At 34.2% G+C, this 19,023-nt stretch overlaps 1 protein-coding gene across 2 annotated transcripts in view; it reads left to right on the top strand.

Moving 5' to 3' along the window:
* Positions 1 to 19,023, top strand: part of LRPPRC (leucine rich pentatricopeptide repeat containing) — a 90,680-nt gene that overhangs the window by 13,830 nt on the left and 57,827 nt on the right. For both annotated transcript variants that reach the window (XM_051615611.1, XM_051615610.1), the window contains exons 3-15: positions 24 to 146; positions 843 to 964; positions 1,056 to 1,114; positions 1,839 to 1,925; positions 2,409 to 2,535; positions 3,570 to 3,714; positions 4,452 to 4,594; positions 4,872 to 4,977; positions 5,059 to 5,166; positions 10,907 to 11,025; positions 11,596 to 11,689; positions 14,815 to 14,884; positions 17,943 to 17,970. In XM_051615611.1, the coding sequence (XP_051471571.1) occupies positions 24 to 146; positions 843 to 964; positions 1,056 to 1,114; positions 1,839 to 1,925; positions 2,409 to 2,535; positions 3,570 to 3,714; positions 4,452 to 4,594; positions 4,872 to 4,977; positions 5,059 to 5,166; positions 10,907 to 11,025; positions 11,596 to 11,689; positions 14,815 to 14,884; positions 17,943 to 17,970 (1,331 nt within the window). The remainder of the gene's footprint in view (positions 1 to 23; positions 147 to 842; positions 965 to 1,055; positions 1,115 to 1,838; positions 1,926 to 2,408; positions 2,536 to 3,569; positions 3,715 to 4,451; positions 4,595 to 4,871; positions 4,978 to 5,058; positions 5,167 to 10,906; positions 11,026 to 11,595; positions 11,690 to 14,814; positions 14,885 to 17,942; positions 17,971 to 19,023) is intronic.

Genomic DNA, 19,023 nt, shown 5'->3' with positions numbered 1-19,023 from the left:
TTATGCTTGTGTTCAACTTGCAGGGTGTCCAGGGAGTAACCAGACCTTGCTTTTGTTGCGAAGTTGTGGTGCTCTTTTACCAGAGGTATTGTCACCTGAAAGAACAGAACTAGCCCATATGATATGGGACAAGATGAAAGAACTAGGTAGGTTGGTTTTGCTATGTGTTTTAGTTACTTCCTTTGTAATCAGAGACTGAATATATTTTAGTAGTGTTTAAGTGTTAGATTATAACAGCAAATACTCAATACCAAATAAACACTAGATTTTATTATTCAGGTGAGACACCTGTCTTCTATTTTGGGAGTTATACTGACATCTAGGGGTGTTAATAAGTCTAAAGATTATTTTTGTGTGTGTGTAAGATGCTTAAATTGGACTTGTGCTTGAGTTTGATTGTTGTAAAAATGTATTTTACTTTTCTGTTAGATGTTATCTGGATCTCTTGTGGGCTGAGTATTCATAGTGCTACCAACTATTTTATCAGATTATATTTTTTCTTTTAAGCCATTCATTTATCTATAGATGTTGCATAGGTGAACTGCTTCTTGATAGTAATAGTGCTGTATCCGTAAAACAAATACAGCTGTAGAGATGGTGGAATAGCATGCACACAGGCATTGATGTTAGTGTACTCTTGTTATGTTTTAGTCTTTTATAATCAAATGTGTGCTGTTAAATAAATGTCTGATATTTCAAACGTGGATAAAATGAAGTAGTCTGATGATACATGAAGTTCATACAGAAGAAAAGAGGATATGAAATTAATTACCAGAGAAAGCTATAAATTATGTTGATTTTAGAGAACCTGCATTCACTGACCGGTTGAAATTTTTCCTTAGGTGCTGTGTATGATACAAGCCATTTTAATGCTTTACTCAAAGTCTACCTTCAGAATGAGCATAAATTTTCTCCGACGGAATTCTTGGCCAGAATGGAGGAAGCTAATGTGCAGCCCAATCGAGTATGTTACCTTTTTATGGCATCTTCATTCTTAATAGTAGTATCCATTTATTGGATGGAAATCATTACCTTCCCCTTCTTGTTTTCTCTAGGTTACATACCAAAGGTTGATTGGTGCTTATTGCAATGAGGGTGACATTGAAGGAGCAAGGTATTCTTTTGCATTTATTTTTAAAGGGGTTTCCACAAAATCTGTTTCTCACGTTCCCTACCATTAATGTTAAAACTCACTTCAGTGTAATTGTTAAAAATTGAGCAAAGCAAAGAGAAGGTTTAAGTATATTTTAACCAAGCACTGAAGAGCAGTTTTTTAGAGACAGCTGGAACTTCCACAAGCAAAATAAAAATAAATGATAGACCAGTGTTTTCAAATCAAATTGAATTAAAGTTGCTCGGAAAATAACATCTTTTGTAATTTCTAGAACCAGTATGAAAACATAGGAGGTTATGAAGGCTTACAGCCAGTGTAAGGAAAAGGCTACTGGGAAAGACATTTGAGAATAAAGTGGGCTAAGGAGCAAAAAGTAGTATTTCTAATTTTTATTGTCATTGTTGTGGAGGCCTAGCTGGGTATCTAATGTTTTAATTTTAGAAAGGTTAAGTTGCAACAGTGTGGTGGCTGGGCATGAGAAATACGTAGAAGGAAGATAAAAATAGAAGAACCCAGTCCTCTTTCCCCAACGTTTGTCTACGTTTCAAAGTGACAAATACAATTAATCTGAAAAAAAATGAAGATGACCACATTTAATGGGTCAGTGACATGAGGATTTGGCTTTGTTTGATCCTTGCTTGTCCAGCAGAGCAGCAATAGCTCAGTAGTTTATCTTTGCAAAGGAAAAAAAAAATCTAACAATTAATTGTATTGTATTTTGCAGTAAGATTCTTGGATTTATGAAGAGTAAAGATCTCCCAATCACTGAGGCGGTATTCAGTAGCCTTGTGAAAGGTCATGCAAGATCAGGGTAATGTAATACCTGTTTCTTTTGTTTTATTCTAGTTTTACTACAATATAAAGTGATACTATATGGAAAAATTGCATGCTGCAGAACAATGTGATGGTTTTAAATAATAATATGTAGAAGACTGTCTTTTTTAGACAATTTTTGAAGTAAAACAGGGCTTGAAGTAAAACAGAGGAATTAGATTTTTCTTGTTTCTGAAATTCCTGAATTTCAAGATAAATTACTTTTGTACTGTTTAAAGAACAATTTTGATGAGCTTAGTTTTGAACTTTTTCAATTGTTAAAGCTGACAGAGTATTCTAAGTTTTATACAATAACTAAAAGATTTGCGTTTTCACCTTTTAGGATTTACTTACTTAAAATAACTTTCCCTGTGCTTGTTACAGTCTTTGTTTCCAATTCCAATTAATGAGGAAATGTGGAAGTCACAATAAACATTATTATGATTAAATCTATTAAGGTCTTTATTTTGAATTCTTTCAGAGATATCAAGAGTGCAGAAAATATCCTCTCAGTGATGAGGATGGCTGGTGTTGAACCAGGACCAGACACCTATTTATCGCTGCTGAATGTCTATGCTGAAAAGGGAGATGCTGACAGCATCAAAAAGGTATTGCAAGTTTGAGTTTAAATAAAACTTTTTTGATCTTTTGTTCAATTTAGTTTTGGAATGCTTTCTATCCATGCAGGAGTGTAATAATGCTGAGTTGTATTGCTTGTTTTCACCTAGTCCACAGCAATTAAACATTTTTTTTTTTTTGCATCAGAATAGCTGGTTAACTGAAAGCAGTCTCATACTTTATGAAATGAATTTGTGAAAAATACTTGTCTTTTGATACTTCCCTTTCACTCTGAGAAGCTGTGTTTGTCACTGAGTGATTTAATCATTCAGACTTTTTAAAAAAAGACAAATAGTGCACATAAGGTGCTTATGTATTTATTTATAAAAAGAAGCAGTAAACTGTGATTATTCTGCTCCCATGAAGCCATTCGTTGGCTCCCATTGAAACCACAGTAAAACTGAATTTTTTTTGAGACCTCATACCAGCAGCTTAGGTGTTCATGAAGTGTGGATAAATAGTGCTGCCTTACAGCAGCTGATTTTTTTTTTTTCCCAAGTATTCTTTCTTCCTCTTTTTTAAATCAAAGTATTCAGAAAGGAATGAGAAAATAAAAGTTGAGTTTAATAAATAGTATCAGATGGAGAAGACCAAATCAAGGAAGAGGATATGGGAAATAATATTGTTCTGAGACTTAGTACTTAATCAAATATTAATCAACCAGCCTTCTTCCAAACACTAAGAAAAAATTGATAAATCATTCTCCCTTTTTCAAAACAATTTATTTTGAATGTAAGCTCCCAATGGGAACACATCTGTTTTCATATATTAGATATTAAAGATATCTAATATATCCCTTTTATCTGTGTCTCTTTATTTTTCCAGTCTAAAGGTGTTTGAGTCCCACTCCATAGAGCTTTGGTATTCTCTACCATATTCCCTGTATCTAAACCCATGGTTTTAAAAGAGGGAAAAAAACCCCTAGCTTTTTGAGGTTTTTTGTGGGGTATTTTGTTAGTATTATTTTATTTTAATGTATTATGTTTCTGTCACTGGAGTTTATTAAATTTATTCTGGCTTACAGACTCTAGAAGAGGTTGAGAAGACTGAAGGGTACCTTATGGATAGGATTTTGATGCAGGTGATTTTTAGCCTTGCTAAGGCTGGATATCCTCAGCATATTGAAGATATTAAAGAACGCATAAGATTTGAAAGGGAATTAATTCCAGGTATGTCCTTTGTTATTACAGCAGTGTTTTGGTACTTAGAATGGAGAGGGAAAGCATTTTCATTCTTTTTTCGCAACAATAACTATTGTAGCCAAGACCAGGTAATTTTTGTACTTTTCTCTTGAATATTTAGGGAAAACAATATTTTTGCCATTGGTTTGTGGATTAATTTGTGCTGCTTTAGATAAAATTTTAATAAAAAAAAAACCAAACAAACAATCTACTAAGTTGTGTACACAAATTAATCTATTTATTTAACATCTAAAATTTATTAAGATTTTAAAGGAAGGCAGTATGTGTGGAGTCCTTTCTTCAAACAACACTTGGAATTCCTGTTGTGACAGCTCATTGTGAATATCATGAAAAGAGAGACTAAACACTGAATATATCACTTTATCTACAGTTAAATTCACTTTTGGATCCTAGCATGCATAATCTGATTGATAGCTGTTAATTATACTTTGTTTTTTCTTTTTGATGTGTTTCTCTGTTTTAGTATCCTGTCATGCTGCTGTGGTGATGCTTCTGTGATTTTTGGCATAGTCTTTTTAATGGAAAAAATGAATCTCATTGATAAGTAATTTTGAAAAATGTAGTCTCAAGTTTGATTGGTTAGTAATGTTTAATGCTAATGATACTTGAAAAAAATTGGTTTTCTTAGTTTTAGCTAATTTTAATGGGAAGATAGTTATATGCCCTTTTTTTAATTTTGTTGTTCTTTGTTTTTTATTTGCTAGATGCAATGAACCTGTGTTTGACTCTGATAACTCATGGCTTTGAAGACATAAGTTTCCATATTTTGAAGTCTTTTAATCATGTATCACGTGACAATGTGGACCAGGGTAGCTTTTTTTTGCAACATTGTGTAAACAGAGATCTGGTATGCAGAATAGTCATACTTTTTTCTTAATATATGAGTAACAGTAAATTTTTTAGTTTAATGTGAAGGTACAGAAGGTTGTGTGTTTTTTTGCATGATTATTAAAGAATGAAAGAAGGATTTTAATATTTTATATTGATTGGAATAGTAAATTGAAATTTAGAAAGGCATAACATTCGGCATGTGTAATACCCATTTCCTAAACACTAGAAGAATCTGAGATTCTTAACAATTTTAGAAATTGGAAAATATATTCAATTTTTTAAATTCTTTGCAGCCTGTGAACAAGCTGAAGCAGTTTTGTACTGAGTTAAAAGAAACAAAAATGCACTCTGCACCATTACCGTTTGTTTTGCGTTGTGCTTTGGAGACCAACAGATCAGGTACTGAGCTTGTTTAGTTACTTTACGTCTGCTTATTTAAAGTACTTGGTCATTGCTTAATTATCTTGTGAATGTTTTCAGCCTTGGCCATTGATGTGATGAAGATGATGAAAGAGGAAGGCTTGCCACTCAGACCTCATTATTGCTGGCCACTGCTAGTTGGGTACCAGAAAGAGAAGAATCTTAAAGGTTGGTTATCTGATGAAAGCTTCTCTAGCTCTATTGCAAACCTAGTACACAAATCCTTATTAAAACATTGCTATGAGATTCAGCAGACTCTTGAAGGTAAACAAAAGACCTTACTGCATGTTTTTGTTGCAATATTTTTCCTTCAAAGAGACTTTTTTACAAAGCCTCCTTTCTTACTTATGACACAGTTCTACAAATTTAAAATCAGCCTTTGCAGCAAAGATGTGTGAGAGTGTTTATCTTTTTAGTTCTTCACATTTTTTCTGGCTTCCGCTGGTTCTTTTTGGTTTTGTTCTGCTCATTACCTTTTACAGTTTACTCTTAAGGAACTGAAATCTGAGAGAAGAATTTACAAGTAAGGTTATGTTTTAATCGCTGTCTTGGACTGTAAATCCAGTCCTTTTTTCATGCCAACTTCATATTGTCTACCTAATAAGCCAAACTTCGTTGCAATAATAAAAACTGTTGGAGAACTTACATTGCTGAATGTGTGAGCCTGACCTGACAGCATACTGATTGAAGGACAGAAGTGCTCAATCTGTGGGATTCTTAAGTAGGCTTAAGCATTTAGCATACTTTCCCCTGTTACACATGGGGATGTCTACAGGATATGAATAAGAATTGAACAAATATTAAATTTTAGAGTACAGTATCTAGTTCTTTGGTTTGCGTTATTGGTAATTCAGAAAGAATGGTATTGTAAAAAGATGCTTTTAACAGAAGTACTTCCCCCTTGGGGAAACAAAAAACTGTCTTTTTCATCTTATCTCACAGTATAATGTGCTTTAGAATGAGATGCAGAGTTGTTAGTGTGACACTGGGTGACAAACAAAATGCACAAACAAAAAAAAAGTGCTTTTAGCAGACTCTTCATATCGCAATTTTATCTTAAATATACAGTCACATTCCAGTTTGGAAGAAATGCTGAAACAAGTATTCCCTAATTGTTTCTGGCTATAAAAATGTCTCAAGTCTTTTTCAAAAATCCTTTGTGAAAACAATATTCAGTTTTTATTAACTCCTTAGGCTCTGTTCCTGCTAGACTACTTCCCTAGTTTATATTCTCCCAGGTTTTCAAGTGCTTGAAAGTTCTATGGTATTTTTGAAGTCTGGCAACATTGTTTTAGTTGGGTCCTTTGTGACTTACTTGAAGTACAGTGTTGCCAAAAATAAGTAAATTGAAAGTGGTGTGATACTTCTCTATGTGAATGGTGCCTACTGAAAAAATGTGCATTCTGTTAATCCAAGGAAAATTTCACCTCACTAACACAATTAGAGGAGAGGTGTTGAAAGTATTTTTAGATTTAGACTTAGGTCCCCAAACTGAAGCAGTATCTGACCTTCAGGAGTTTTCATGTCTCTCTTGATTGATTTGGACTCCTACTGTAGACATCAGCTATGCATGGGATAGTAGTTCCTGCTGGAAGTCATGGGAGCAAACTGAGAAAAAACTGATGAAGGAACCCTCAGTTCTGACTTAGCAATTTCTATCTGCAAAGGCATCAAATACATAAAGTTCTATATGGCTGATAGTACTGTAGATTGGCAAACACGTTTTTGTAACCTGGTATTTAGTCTCTGATTTTGAATTGTCAAATGGGAACATTACCACTCTGTGCATACCTACGAGAGACAGTGATTTTGAAATTCTTAAAATGCATAAGAAGATATCTAAGCAATTTCTTCTGGAGTGAAGAATCAGTCAAATTACTCTTGCTGCAGTGAAACAAGTTGTCTTGTTCTCTCCCATGTGTAAGCTCAGATATTTTTTTTTAAAATTTAATAATAAAAAAATGAATAAACGTGATCCGCTTTGTAAAAATAGAACCAGTAGGCTTGAAAGAAAGTAAATAGTGGGAAAAAACCTAACCCACCCTGAAATTGTTTCATAGAAATAATAGGGCAAAAAATAATGCTGCAGTGAGAACCTAAAGGTGACAGCAGGTAGTCAATGAAAAGAGTGGTGTTTTCTAGTAGCAAAAAATAAGAGAGCTGTTTGAACTGAAGTATAGATGGACACTGTATCACATCTCCATATACCAAACAAAAGGTAATAATTCCTTTCTCTACAAAGTTGTGATGCTTGGTGTAATGTGTTTAATTTTGCATCTCAGTATAGGTAATACTGAAAGTGGAAAAAACTTTGAGGAAAAACTATTAAAAATGTGATGGAATATAGACAGTGGACTAAATAATCATTAAAGAACACAATGTAAGCAACAACCTATCTATAACTGCAGGGTACAGATGTCTGAATGAGTATGTATAAGTGTGACCTAAACAATTACATAACTAGTAGCCGTGTTTAATTATACTTTCATCTAACGTTTATTGTAACAAAAGCTGACACTGGCTATCAAAGGAAATTCCCCAGCTTCTCTATTACAGAATTAAGTTTAAAATAAAAGTAGCAGTGAAGTGGTGGCTAAGAGGAATGAAGCTAAGCAAGGCCATTTTATAATAAATATACCGTAGATAACTCAACCACTCTGAAATGGCAAACAGTTCAGTCATTTTACACAGGTAGATAATTTCGGATGGGGTATTCTTGCTTTAATGCACGTCTGTTATATAAGTTGATAATGAATTTTTCCATACTATTTGTCTAAGTAAACACTTTTAGGCTTTTAGGAATGGAAAGTGCTTGCAGGGTTTAAAAAATGAGTATGCAGTGGATCTGAAACTGTTATTGGTACTGAGATCCATCATGTATCAGATTACACAAAAAACAGGAGAGCCTAGTATAAATAAGCAGAAACGTTTGACTTATAGTTGTTACTGAATGTTTTATAGCTCCTCATCACCTTTGTATAATCACATTATTTTTAAAGACAGTTTTAAAAAGTCAGTTGTGTATTTCACTTGTATTTTCTACTAAACTGTGGTTTTATACTCAAAGCATGCTTAGTGAATGGTAATTCAGTTTTTACTTTGGGAAATAAGGGAAATAACAGTCTTAAGTCCAGAGCGGAATAAGGGTGATGATTTCACAAAGTGCTTGCGGTACTGGTTTTTAAATAGACTTTTCTGGCAAAGAACATTCTGAGTGCATGTGAAATATCCTAAGTAGTATGTTGCTTTCCTGCATGTGACCTCACCTTTTGAACTCGAGTTTTGTTTTTTGTTTCCTTAGAAAACTGCTTAAAGCACAATTTTACTGCCCTTGAACATATAGAACTCTATGTAACTGCCTTAGAAAGATCTCTGTTCTGATGGGACTATTTTAGAAAGAAGGCATGACTTACTATGAGAAACTTAGAAATGAAAGGTGGACTGAAATGCAAGTGTCAATTTTGACTTCTTGAAAGCAGCAAGTTGCTCTGCTCTACCACAAAAATATTATGACCATCTTGAAATTAATTTCTTCTATCTTGATATAGGTATAGTGATTCAAGGCTGGAATCTGTTCTGTTGGGGTGTTGGGAGTGTTGTTCCCAGCATTGACAAAAGGGAGAATGGAAGTTTGGCTGTGTTTCCTTCCCTAATTCTGTCCTTTTTCCACTCAACTCAATTATTTGATTTTTAGGTTTTCATCTCCTGCAGCCTTTATGTTCTTAAAAACCTGATTTTGATCATCAGGGAGATGACTTTACTGTGAGTTTTAGTCATACCCAGTCCTCTGGATCAGTGGTCTCCAAAGTGGGGTGTGCAAGGCCAACCCGTTGGGTCGTGAGCAGACTGCTAATAAAGAAATAATTATTTAATCCTTTTTTTGCTTTCTCTTGTTGTGTATATTTTATTATGTTCATAGTGTATCAGTACAGTAGTACATGTATATGATTTCTAAATAAATATACTTGTACTAGGGATGTGTTCTCAAAAAAGTTTGGGAGACCAGTGTTCCAGATAAACACGACTGCACTTTTGTGTCTTTGTTTTTCAGTCTGTTCTTTTGTTTGGAAAGAGAGAAGAGGTTAGGGTATTTTCCAGTATAAAGAGCAAATGCACACATAATGCTCAAATCCTACTTCATGCATGTATTTGACAATTTTACAGCATTTTGTTTGAAGTGGGAATGTTTCATTGCTTTGTATTGTGGAAGATATTTATGTGATAATAAAGTACTTCTGCTCCCAGTGAGGTAGAAAATAGATACAAAATTATAGGTTTCTGTGTTGGTTTTCATTAATCTTCTGCTCCCCCAAAAAACTGTACAGCAGCTATCTTAGAAATTAAGAAATTTGTGGCAGCATTTTTTTAAAGTTTTGTCTATGTGCAGTATCAGTATTCCTCCTCAATCTGCATCTCACTGTTGTGCTCATGTTCTGATCCTCATATGTGCCCTTTCCTACTTGGGAACTTGGCCAAGTCATATAATGTTTTTGTGACAAATGTCTACTAGGGAACGGGGATGCTTGACAAACCTGTTTTCTGCTGTGTTCTAGATAAAAGTTTGAACCCAAATCTCCTGAGTTTACCACACCTCGTTCGTGATGGTATCTAGTTCTTGGTCTACTTTTTGGGGAATCAGACACAGTTATTTTTCAGAAGGTTTCAGCATAAGAGGACTGAGTGTATTTTCTGGAAGCTGAAAACATGAAATAGAAACTAACTGTCAAAATTAGAAAGGTATCAAGAAAGACTTACTGTAATTAATTCTTTATTCACATTTTTGCAGATTCTGGGCCAAAAGAGTTTTCTTTCAGGCAAACTCGAACAGATGATGCGACTTTAATCTAGTGTGACTTGCCTGCATGTATTTTCAAGTGCTCAAAGGGAATTCACATTTGATTATTTGCACCATAGTGCACTGCATAAAATATTCATGGAAGTGTCACTTTTCCATAGGTGGCACTCCAGGGCAAAGACAGGGACTTTGGGAAACTTTACATTTTAAAAGTAATAAGTATGAAATGCAAGTTGAAAAAAACATATGCTGTTTGGTACTGGTGTCCTGCAGCAACTGACAAATCATTTTTAGACCAGCAAAAAATTATAATACCTGTATTGGTTTTGACAGGGGTTTAGAGTTTGGTAGCTACGGTTACTCTTAGAAATTTCTGCAGATCAGAAGAGTGAGCAGTTAAAAAGTGTGACATATATTCTAAAACTCTACACTCCAGTTGCCAAACTATTAAGATACAGTGTCTGTTAACTTCAAATGCATATCTGCAGTAGTAATACAGTTTAGTTGTGTGAATTGATCTGAACTCCATAGAAGTTACAATGTAGCCTTGCTGGGGCTTGGGAGACTCCAGCCCTTCTCTGAATTTCCAGTTTGATGCTCTGATAGAGTATCGAACTATTTCCTTACAGAAACATTGTTTTAAGCAAATCTGGAGACAAATGTTGAAAACTTGTCTTGCTAATAAGTTTTGAATACTGGCAACAAAGCTAAGAATGTATTATTTATTGAATAATTCATTTGTACTTTACACCAAATTTCAGATTTCTTTTTTATGCACAGTAATATGAACATTTTGATATACAGATGTAAAAGATGTTTTGCAAACATGACTGTCGTATATTAGCTGTGTTAGACAATAACTTTGTATAGTAGCAATTTTCAAATTAGCCAAGAGTTTCATGTTTTCACAGCACATAATAGGAAGTTTAATAAATCTATTTTAAGTTTAATAATCAAGAACTTTAGTAACACCTAAAACAAAACTGCAGGATTTTGCATGGCAATTTTGAGGAGAGAAAGTGAGGAGACAAGTCCTTTTTTTGAAAAGCAACATTTATTTTTAAATGCTGAGTCTTAGGTTTTCATTTTTCTGAAATGATTTTGCTCTTGTAGGTATCTTTGGGGTCCTCAAAGTGATGCACGAGTTGGATGTGGAACTGGATGCAGAAACATACACAGACTATGTTTTTAATAATTTTGCTGATAGTGAAACTGCCCTTGCCCAGCTGAAGGTGAGTTTGCATTTAGAATTCATAAAAGTGACTGTTGCTCAGCTTTAGATCCCAGTACTTTAAACATGAACTTCGTATGATGAAGCCTGCTCAGTATATTGAATTACTTTTGAAACAGTTGTAGCACTGATGGTTTATTTACCTTGTTTTCCTCCTGCTTCTTTTTTTTCCTCCTTTCAGAGCTAGCCGAAATATTTTGCTCGACTTCCTAACTTTCTATTTCCTGAAGTGGAAAAATAAATCAATGAATGATGTCCTTTATTTACTGGGGATTAGGAGTTGCTTCTGTTGATTTTTTTTTCTTTTTACATGCTGAGAATTCGTAATTTTTGTCTCAATATTTCTGGCTTTGGTAACTTGTTCTCTTGAAATGATTTAAATACAAAAGCTGGGTAATTTTTGATCAGTAGCAACTTACCTGGCTAGCCATGTTGACTTCTGGAAAGCATGTTCTATGTTTTCAACAGCTATGAATACAAGAATGCCAATGTCCTTTTGGGAAGGAAGTGTTTATAATTATAAGGTACCAAAAGGTCTTCTCTTTGCAATGACTGACTGCTTTTTCTCTAGGAAAATGGCTGCCTGTTTGAAACCATTGGACTTTCTGTAGCAGAAATAAGATATGAAGCAACACATGGAAAACTGAACAATGTTCTTTCTCTACGTAAGTATTTTTCATGTTGCATGTTACTATGTACTTGGTGGTAGTGTTGATTGGTAGTAGGCTAGGAGATGTACATGTATTAATATGAGGTTTAAAGGTTTAAAGCTTTTGAGTAAAGCTTTATTATGTGAGGTCCTCTATGATGACATATCAGACTGTGTGAAACTGAATTCTGAACAACATATCGTGGTCAGATTATTTTTAATATTGAACTTGGCCATATATATAAGGTGTAAGATACTTAATAATCCTAGCTTTGCTGTAATTGTGATGGGAATATGATCCACTTCTACTTAAGGAAACTATTTGCCTTGCACATTAAAGTCTTTGGTATAGGGCTTGCTTTTGTTTGTAGCATCAATTACGACAGGATGCTAGTCTAACAGTATGGCTTTGAAGTACTGCAGAATTAATGAAAGAACCAACTTTAAAGAACTGATTGGCACTGATTTTAACCCGATGGGGCTCTGCTGATCTATTGGCCATGGAAGTAATGTTTATAAGTTTGATGGGCTAATGAGATGAAGAAGTTGTCCCAGCATGAATTAATCACTTATTAAGAGTTTTCTCCAAAGACTGCCCTTGATCCTCAATGCTTGCAAAAGTTAGTACATGTCATTGACTGAATGTGTGGTTTGGGATGATTTGCTTGGTTAAGAAGGAATGTATATTTCTTTTCAAAATTTAAAACCAAAAGAGTTTTTGTTTGCCTAGTGTACTGAGACAACAGTTAAAACACCTACATTTGCACTAAATCTGATACAGAAAAATATTTTTTTAAAAAACAGTTCTATTTGTGCAAGGTTCAGGGAAAAGCTTTTCAGCCTTTGCTGCAGTTGTCATCAGTTGTTTGATTTAATGAGTATATAAAAATGTGGTATACATACACCATGATCTTGGGAAGCTGTTGTGTTGAAAATAAGAAAATTAGTAGTTACTCATCAGTGATTTAATTTTTATGTTGGACATTTATCATTTAGTGAAGCTTTAAGATTCACCTTACATTCTGTTATAATTTTGTTTTTGTTGCAACAAAAAACCCCATTAACCATGGAATATAAAAGTACTTAAATTACTTCAAAAATATTTTAAAGGATAACTCTTTGTTAGAAGCAATGAAGTTTCTTGTGGAAAGTGAAAGAAGGGTTTTTTTGCCTACACAAAAAAGTATTCTCAACCCTGCACACTCAATTTCGTTAACTGAAACAGTCAGCTTTTGATGTGTTATAAGGCACAAATACTTGTGTGCCTAGTATATGGTAAATGCATGTTATCAAAAGTATGATACAGGCACATATAGTAGGCTACATTCTGTCTTACTATTATTAAATTGGTTTCACATAGTGTATCATTAAGCTGTTGTCTGTGTGTCGAATTTAAATCTTGTAGTGGTATTTCTGTTCACAAAGGCTAGGGTTAATAATTCATAGAGACAGACAAAATATCTTTTGAACTGGAGCCTTAAAGGAAGGTACTCCTGTAAATAGTTTACCAAGCTGCAGTGAATGCTAGTAAATCTAATTAGCACCTGTGTAATGATAAGGCATGGTATTACACAGCTAAATTTTTTACTTTGGTTCTTTTGCAGTATTACAAAGAGGGGAAAAAAAAAAAAGATGTAGTATGGAAAATAGTTCAAAATTGTCTCATCAGTGTAGACAGGGGAGGCAAAGGTTGGTTATTAAAGCTGGTTGCAGTCTAGCTGTATTGATTCAGCTTCTCATACCTTATAATATATAGATTTCTACTACTGACAAGATTAAAACTACGAAGCATCAGCTGAGGAATCTGGGCACACAAGGCAGCGTACATGAGAGCTGCTTTTTCCTTTTATCATGCCATTCCATTCCACTTCATTGTCAGCCTCTTGATTTCCTCAGACTTGTTTGTTGCTAAGGAAACCAGGTTGCCAATTGTCAGCAGCAGCTGAGCATACTAAGATGCTTTTCTACTTGCCTTTTTATGAGGAAAAAGTTGAATATACCACTGGAGGAGGATTTGTGTTGAGGCTTTCTTGAAACCAACTTTACCTGTGATTTTCAAACTAAAATAAATGTTCCAGCATTTTAAACTTTCAATTATCTAAATGCCTGGAGTTAGACTAAGGAGTGGTTTTAGCAAGGAACTCCCAGGTTCCTACAGAGCTGATGTTTTTATTTCAGTTCTTTTCTACCATATATCATTGGAGCCTTTGCTGAAAGGGCCCATTGCATTCAGGTTTTTTTAGGTTATTTCTACTGTGATAGTGAAGTCAGAGGATAATAACTTCATATAGGACTTAAATGCATCTTCTGCTGTATTTTTTTCTTTGGTGGACTATGGTGCTGGAATTAGACACAGCAATTCTAGAGGCAGAAGGCAGCAGGATCTGAAATCATCTTGAGCCAAGAGATGATGTGAAGATGAGGACATGGGACATAACTGTGAATGACCTCTCAGGGACATGTAATTTTAAGTAGTTTTTTGTTTGCTTTATGTTCAACCAGTATTGTAAATACCAACATTTTTCAGCATTTAGAACTGTGTATCTCTACAATTTTCCCTTATGTTTAACTTAACTCAGTGGTTAACACTTTAGATGGAATTTTTTTTTCCTGTCAGGCAATTTACACCAGAAGAAACAAACATGTAAGAAAGAAAAGGGCAAATTTGTAAAGTCTATTTTAAGGGAGATACTTGGTTTGAAACAATTAGGAAACCATTTGCCTCTGGTGGATTGTTTTTTGTTAATATTTTAAGTTTTCTTGATTGAAATTGTTTGGGTTTTGTTTTGCTTTTTGGAACATGGTATTTTCTTTGGTCTTGTACTTTTTTACAGATGCATACTCCTATTACTAATATGTCTAAAAAATTAACGCATTAACTATTGATATTACAGGCAATGAAAAGGGAAAAATCTCTCTTTTATAAGGTTTGATGCCTTTTGAAATGGAGAAGATTTAGAGCTGATAGACCTGAGAGTTTCAAATACTCTGATACTTGAAATTTTGATTTACAGAAGTTTGTCAACATTTGATAAACTAACAAAATAGTTTTTCTCATTACACCCTATTTACATGACCTGCTGACTTGTTGCAGTTCAGGGATTTTTTTGCAATGACTAGAAACATTTATTTCATTTACAGTGTCTTCAGCAAGCACACCTCCCATTGATATGCGTCAATTTAGAAACAGCCTCGTCTTGGGTTTTAGAAGGTAAGGTTGCTATATGAATAACATTTGGGGTTTTTTTCCTCCATAGCAAAGTTCCCTCTCTTTTTTTGCATCAGTGAGCACAAGTCTGTTCAGTCTTCCTCATGCCGTGTTTGAAACCTTAAAGTAGGGTTCCAGCTGTAGAATTTCTGAGGAATACCTTTTTTTCCTTTCTGCTCTCCCTGGTTTCTTTGCCTCTTCTATGTATAAGCATGCCTTTGAAATATTATGTATAGTGGATTAAAAAGAACTTCAGTCTTCTTGTTTTTTTTCTCTGGTATTTAACAGTGTATAAACTTCTCACTATAGTAAATGTTTGGGGTTTTGTTTATATTCCTTTTTTTGTTTATAAACAATTAGGTTAATAGATTTCTCTGAAGATTATGACTATTAACCATTGAAGTAAATGAGTGCTTAATAAAGATGAAATACCAGTAGGAGCCAGGTATATTCTGCTACATCTGATAGCTTTCTGTGCTCTCTGGACTAATATGGATCATTTGGACTCCCAAATTACCACTTTTAACACCTAGTATTATTCTACATTACTTTGTAATTGCAGCAATATGGTGCCATTTGGTAAGGAGGGCTCCTTGCTAACTTGCAGGTTTGCCTTAAGCTTATGCAAGTGTATGTGAATTAACAAGCAATTCTGTCATTCACTATTTGCCCCAGTCAGACATTTAGGACTGGGGATGAGGGGTTTTTTTGCAGCATACCTACACCACTGGGAACTAGAGAGATCACTTAATATTTCTAAGACTAACAGTCTGAAGGCTGATTTTCTTGACAAAGTAATTTCTTAAAAAATTTTAATGGATATGGGATATAACTATGTTTAGGTTGGATATTAGTAAAACATGCCAGGTAAATATGACCAGAAATATATCCTAGTAAATCGCAAGTTCTGTCTAGCTGATTCTGCTCTACCATGGGAAAAGAAAGAGAAAAAGCAAACCAGTGTTAAAACTGGCTTTGTTGACTAGGCTCTAGCTGACCTACATGTCTGAGGGATAAGTGAAATAATGTTTTAGATCCAGTAAGGGTATTCTACTTTTCCTTTTAGTAGTCAGCCCCAGCATCATCTCTTTCAGATGTATTAATTAAAGGAACAGATTTTTGAAACATATTTTCTCTAAGTGTAGCTAAATATTCAGTTACAGAAAGGCTTGCACTGGAAAGGAAGCCATGCTGTTGTTTTCCACACACAGCCAGTGAAAGCATAAAATACCCCCACCACTGGAGAGTTGTGCAGGTGTTTAGAATGTGATTTAAAGCATCTTCTAAATGTTAACAACTTGTATTGTGGAAACTAACTGCTACAGAATTGTACTCTCCGTCAAGTGAAAGTGTTGCTCTCCTCAGCTGTGGGACAGTTACTACTGCAGTGATTTCAGTAATTACTGGACATTTGGTTTAAAAGCCCAGAATTCTGAGACAATTAAGTATGGTTTTGGTGGGTTTTTTTAGTTGGGTGGGGTTTTTTTTTGGTGCTTGTTTGTTTGTTTCAGCTTACTGTTCCCACCCTCTCCTTGCCACCTGTAAGGATTTTTTGGTTCTTTAATATTAATCTCTTATTTGCCTTCATTGCTACCTGGCTTCAGAAGGTTGGCTGGTACAAGGTTGGCTGTTCCCAAATTTCAGTCTCACTGTTTCTGAAAGCAGGCTAATTCATGTTTCTTTCTCTATTTCAAACTTAATGGTTAGAACAGCCTGAAAATGAAGCTTAAGGGTGTAATAGGATTGAAGAAAAGAATATTTGTACCTTTTATAAAGACGGTAGCAAAATATTGTGATTAAAGGCAGATCTTAAATGATCAAATGAGCAGAGTTTAGGACTAGCATACAGAAGTGCAGGGTATGGACACCAGGGATGTATAAACAATGTCTGTGGAAGACTAGTTTATGGATTTCTGTTGAAGCTGCTCTTCTCTAGCAACTGCTTTGAAGTATTCCCATTCTTTTCTGCCTGATGTACCATTAGTATTTCAGAGTCAAGTACTTTAGGAAATTGGTGCATTTGATATCTGCAGTTCATTGTCATGCTGTCAGTGGTGGAGCAAGTTCATCCAGGAAAGCTTAACTAACCTCACTGATAGCTTTTTTTCTTTTTTTTTTAATTTCCCCTCTATGTGGACTTGCATTTGGGTAATTTTCAAATACAAGTGGCAGTAGCACAAAAAGAATACATGCTTCATAGGCTTGAACCTCGTAAATAAAATTCTAAACTTGTATGAATGCTTTCAGGTTTCTATGCAGTTATTCAGACTGACATCTCAAAAAGTTGTATCTTCTAGCAATAATTTTAGTGTTCTACAAGTTACAGGAATACATCAGGTTTTTTATACTACAGTGAACTGGTTAACATTTGATCTTTCATTATAAACTGATGATGTACAGAGAAGTGCTCTCCATCTCCAAGTTATGTCCTGTTCAATGAGGGGAGAAACTGAAGTTCTGTTTTGCTTTCTGTTTTTTTAAAGTATTATATATTTATCTCTCTATAATAAACTTTATACCTTAAGTAAGCAATTTGATTACTTTCTTTTCGCATGGTATAAGTGCATTTATAGCGGCGCATAGTTATCTGTCTATACTAAAAATCTAATTTTAATGCACAGGAGTCTTTATTTTTGCTGTAGCAAATTCCTCATCTTGAGTGCTAGCTAGGTAAAGTGTGACTTGCTTGAGTGAAGCTTATTTTCTTGAAATACTAAATAGAATGAAATATAAAATAAAAAAAATACAATTAGGACATGTTAAAAGATTGAACTAAAAGTAAAACTAAAAAATATTCTTTGTAGCCTTAGTGATCTGGGTGGCTGCATTATTTAAAGTTATTTAGCAGAAAGTATGACTATTACAATACAGGAAAAAGTACAATACTTGCCCTGTAAAGGTGGTTTAAATAATATGTGGCAATTATTGTATTTTGATTTTATTTAAATAAGATTCTCAGTGTTAATGCTTTGTTTGTTTGTTTTGGTTTTTTTTAATAAAAGATATAGCAGTAAAATTGTTTTGTTGCTTTTAATTTGTTATCCTTTGCTGCCCTCTTCAGCTCAAATGATGTACAGCTTTGGAGCAAGGTAAGTGGAGAAATAATGTAAATAAAATCAAGTTCTTTAGCCACTGCATGTTTATGATACATTACTGTAAACCTGAATTCCGAGCCCTATAATTGTAGACCTCATTAATTTGACCAAGACTTTTATCAGTGGCAGATTTTATGCAGCTGTATGAAATTAAATTTTCAAATTGGACAGCTAAGTGTAATGGTGAAAAATCAAATGTAGTGTTATCATGTAATGTAGCTTACGCTACTCCGATTTCTAGATCAGTGTTGTTATAGCTTGAGGTCATATATAGTGTAGCTTCTGGAACAAAGCCTGCTATGGCTGTACATTGTTAAATTCCCCTTCCTGCCTTCCTTAAACTTTATTCCCATCCCCAAACTACTACTTATAAAATAATAAGACACAATTAGAATTTAAAAGTTTCAGTCATAATACTGGTTTCAGAATTTGGGAAGGGATGCACTGTGCTTTTTGTCTTTTTTCTTCAGTACTGTACCTGCTGACTAATAAATTAGTACATGGCTTGCAGTATATTTTAGATTTTGCAAGGAAATCTTGGACTGAAAAGGAAATTTAATTTCAAAAGTCACTGATTAGTGATTTGTATGAGACAGGTACAGCTTGTGAGGTGCTGTTGTTTTTGTGTTTTACTACTATTTTCTGTTGTGTGAAGATTATGGTGAGGGGTTGCTTTCGTACTCTGCCTCTATTCTTCTTTTTTTGCATTAAAAAATAAAAAGGGAGGGCAAGGAGAGGAAAAAGGGGGGATCTCTTAATTGTCCTATTATGAAATTAATTTTGAAGGACAGTCAGAGGACTGAAGTAATGATAGTCTGCACATGAAGTAATGTCTAGAGTTACTTGTGCTGTTTTCCACAGGAGAAGCAAGATACATTTTGTTTCCACTAAATATATGAGTAAATGTGTGTGTTGGTAATCTAAAAATAATAAATACTAGAGTCAGAAATAGATATTTAGCATTAAAATAATACCATGTTTGTGTTGTTTCTTCTGTAGTCCATCCTTTTTTAGTATTCTCTGAGATTTGAGTCAGAAGACCTGTGT

This window comes from Apus apus, chromosome 3 (genome assembly GCF_020740795.1).
Source record: "Apus apus isolate bApuApu2 chromosome 3, bApuApu2.pri.cur, whole genome shotgun sequence".
In the NCBI taxonomy this organism is placed as follows: Eukaryota; Metazoa; Chordata; class Aves; order Apodiformes; family Apodidae; genus Apus; species Apus apus.
This window is presented reverse-complemented; position numbering and strand designations above follow the sequence as displayed.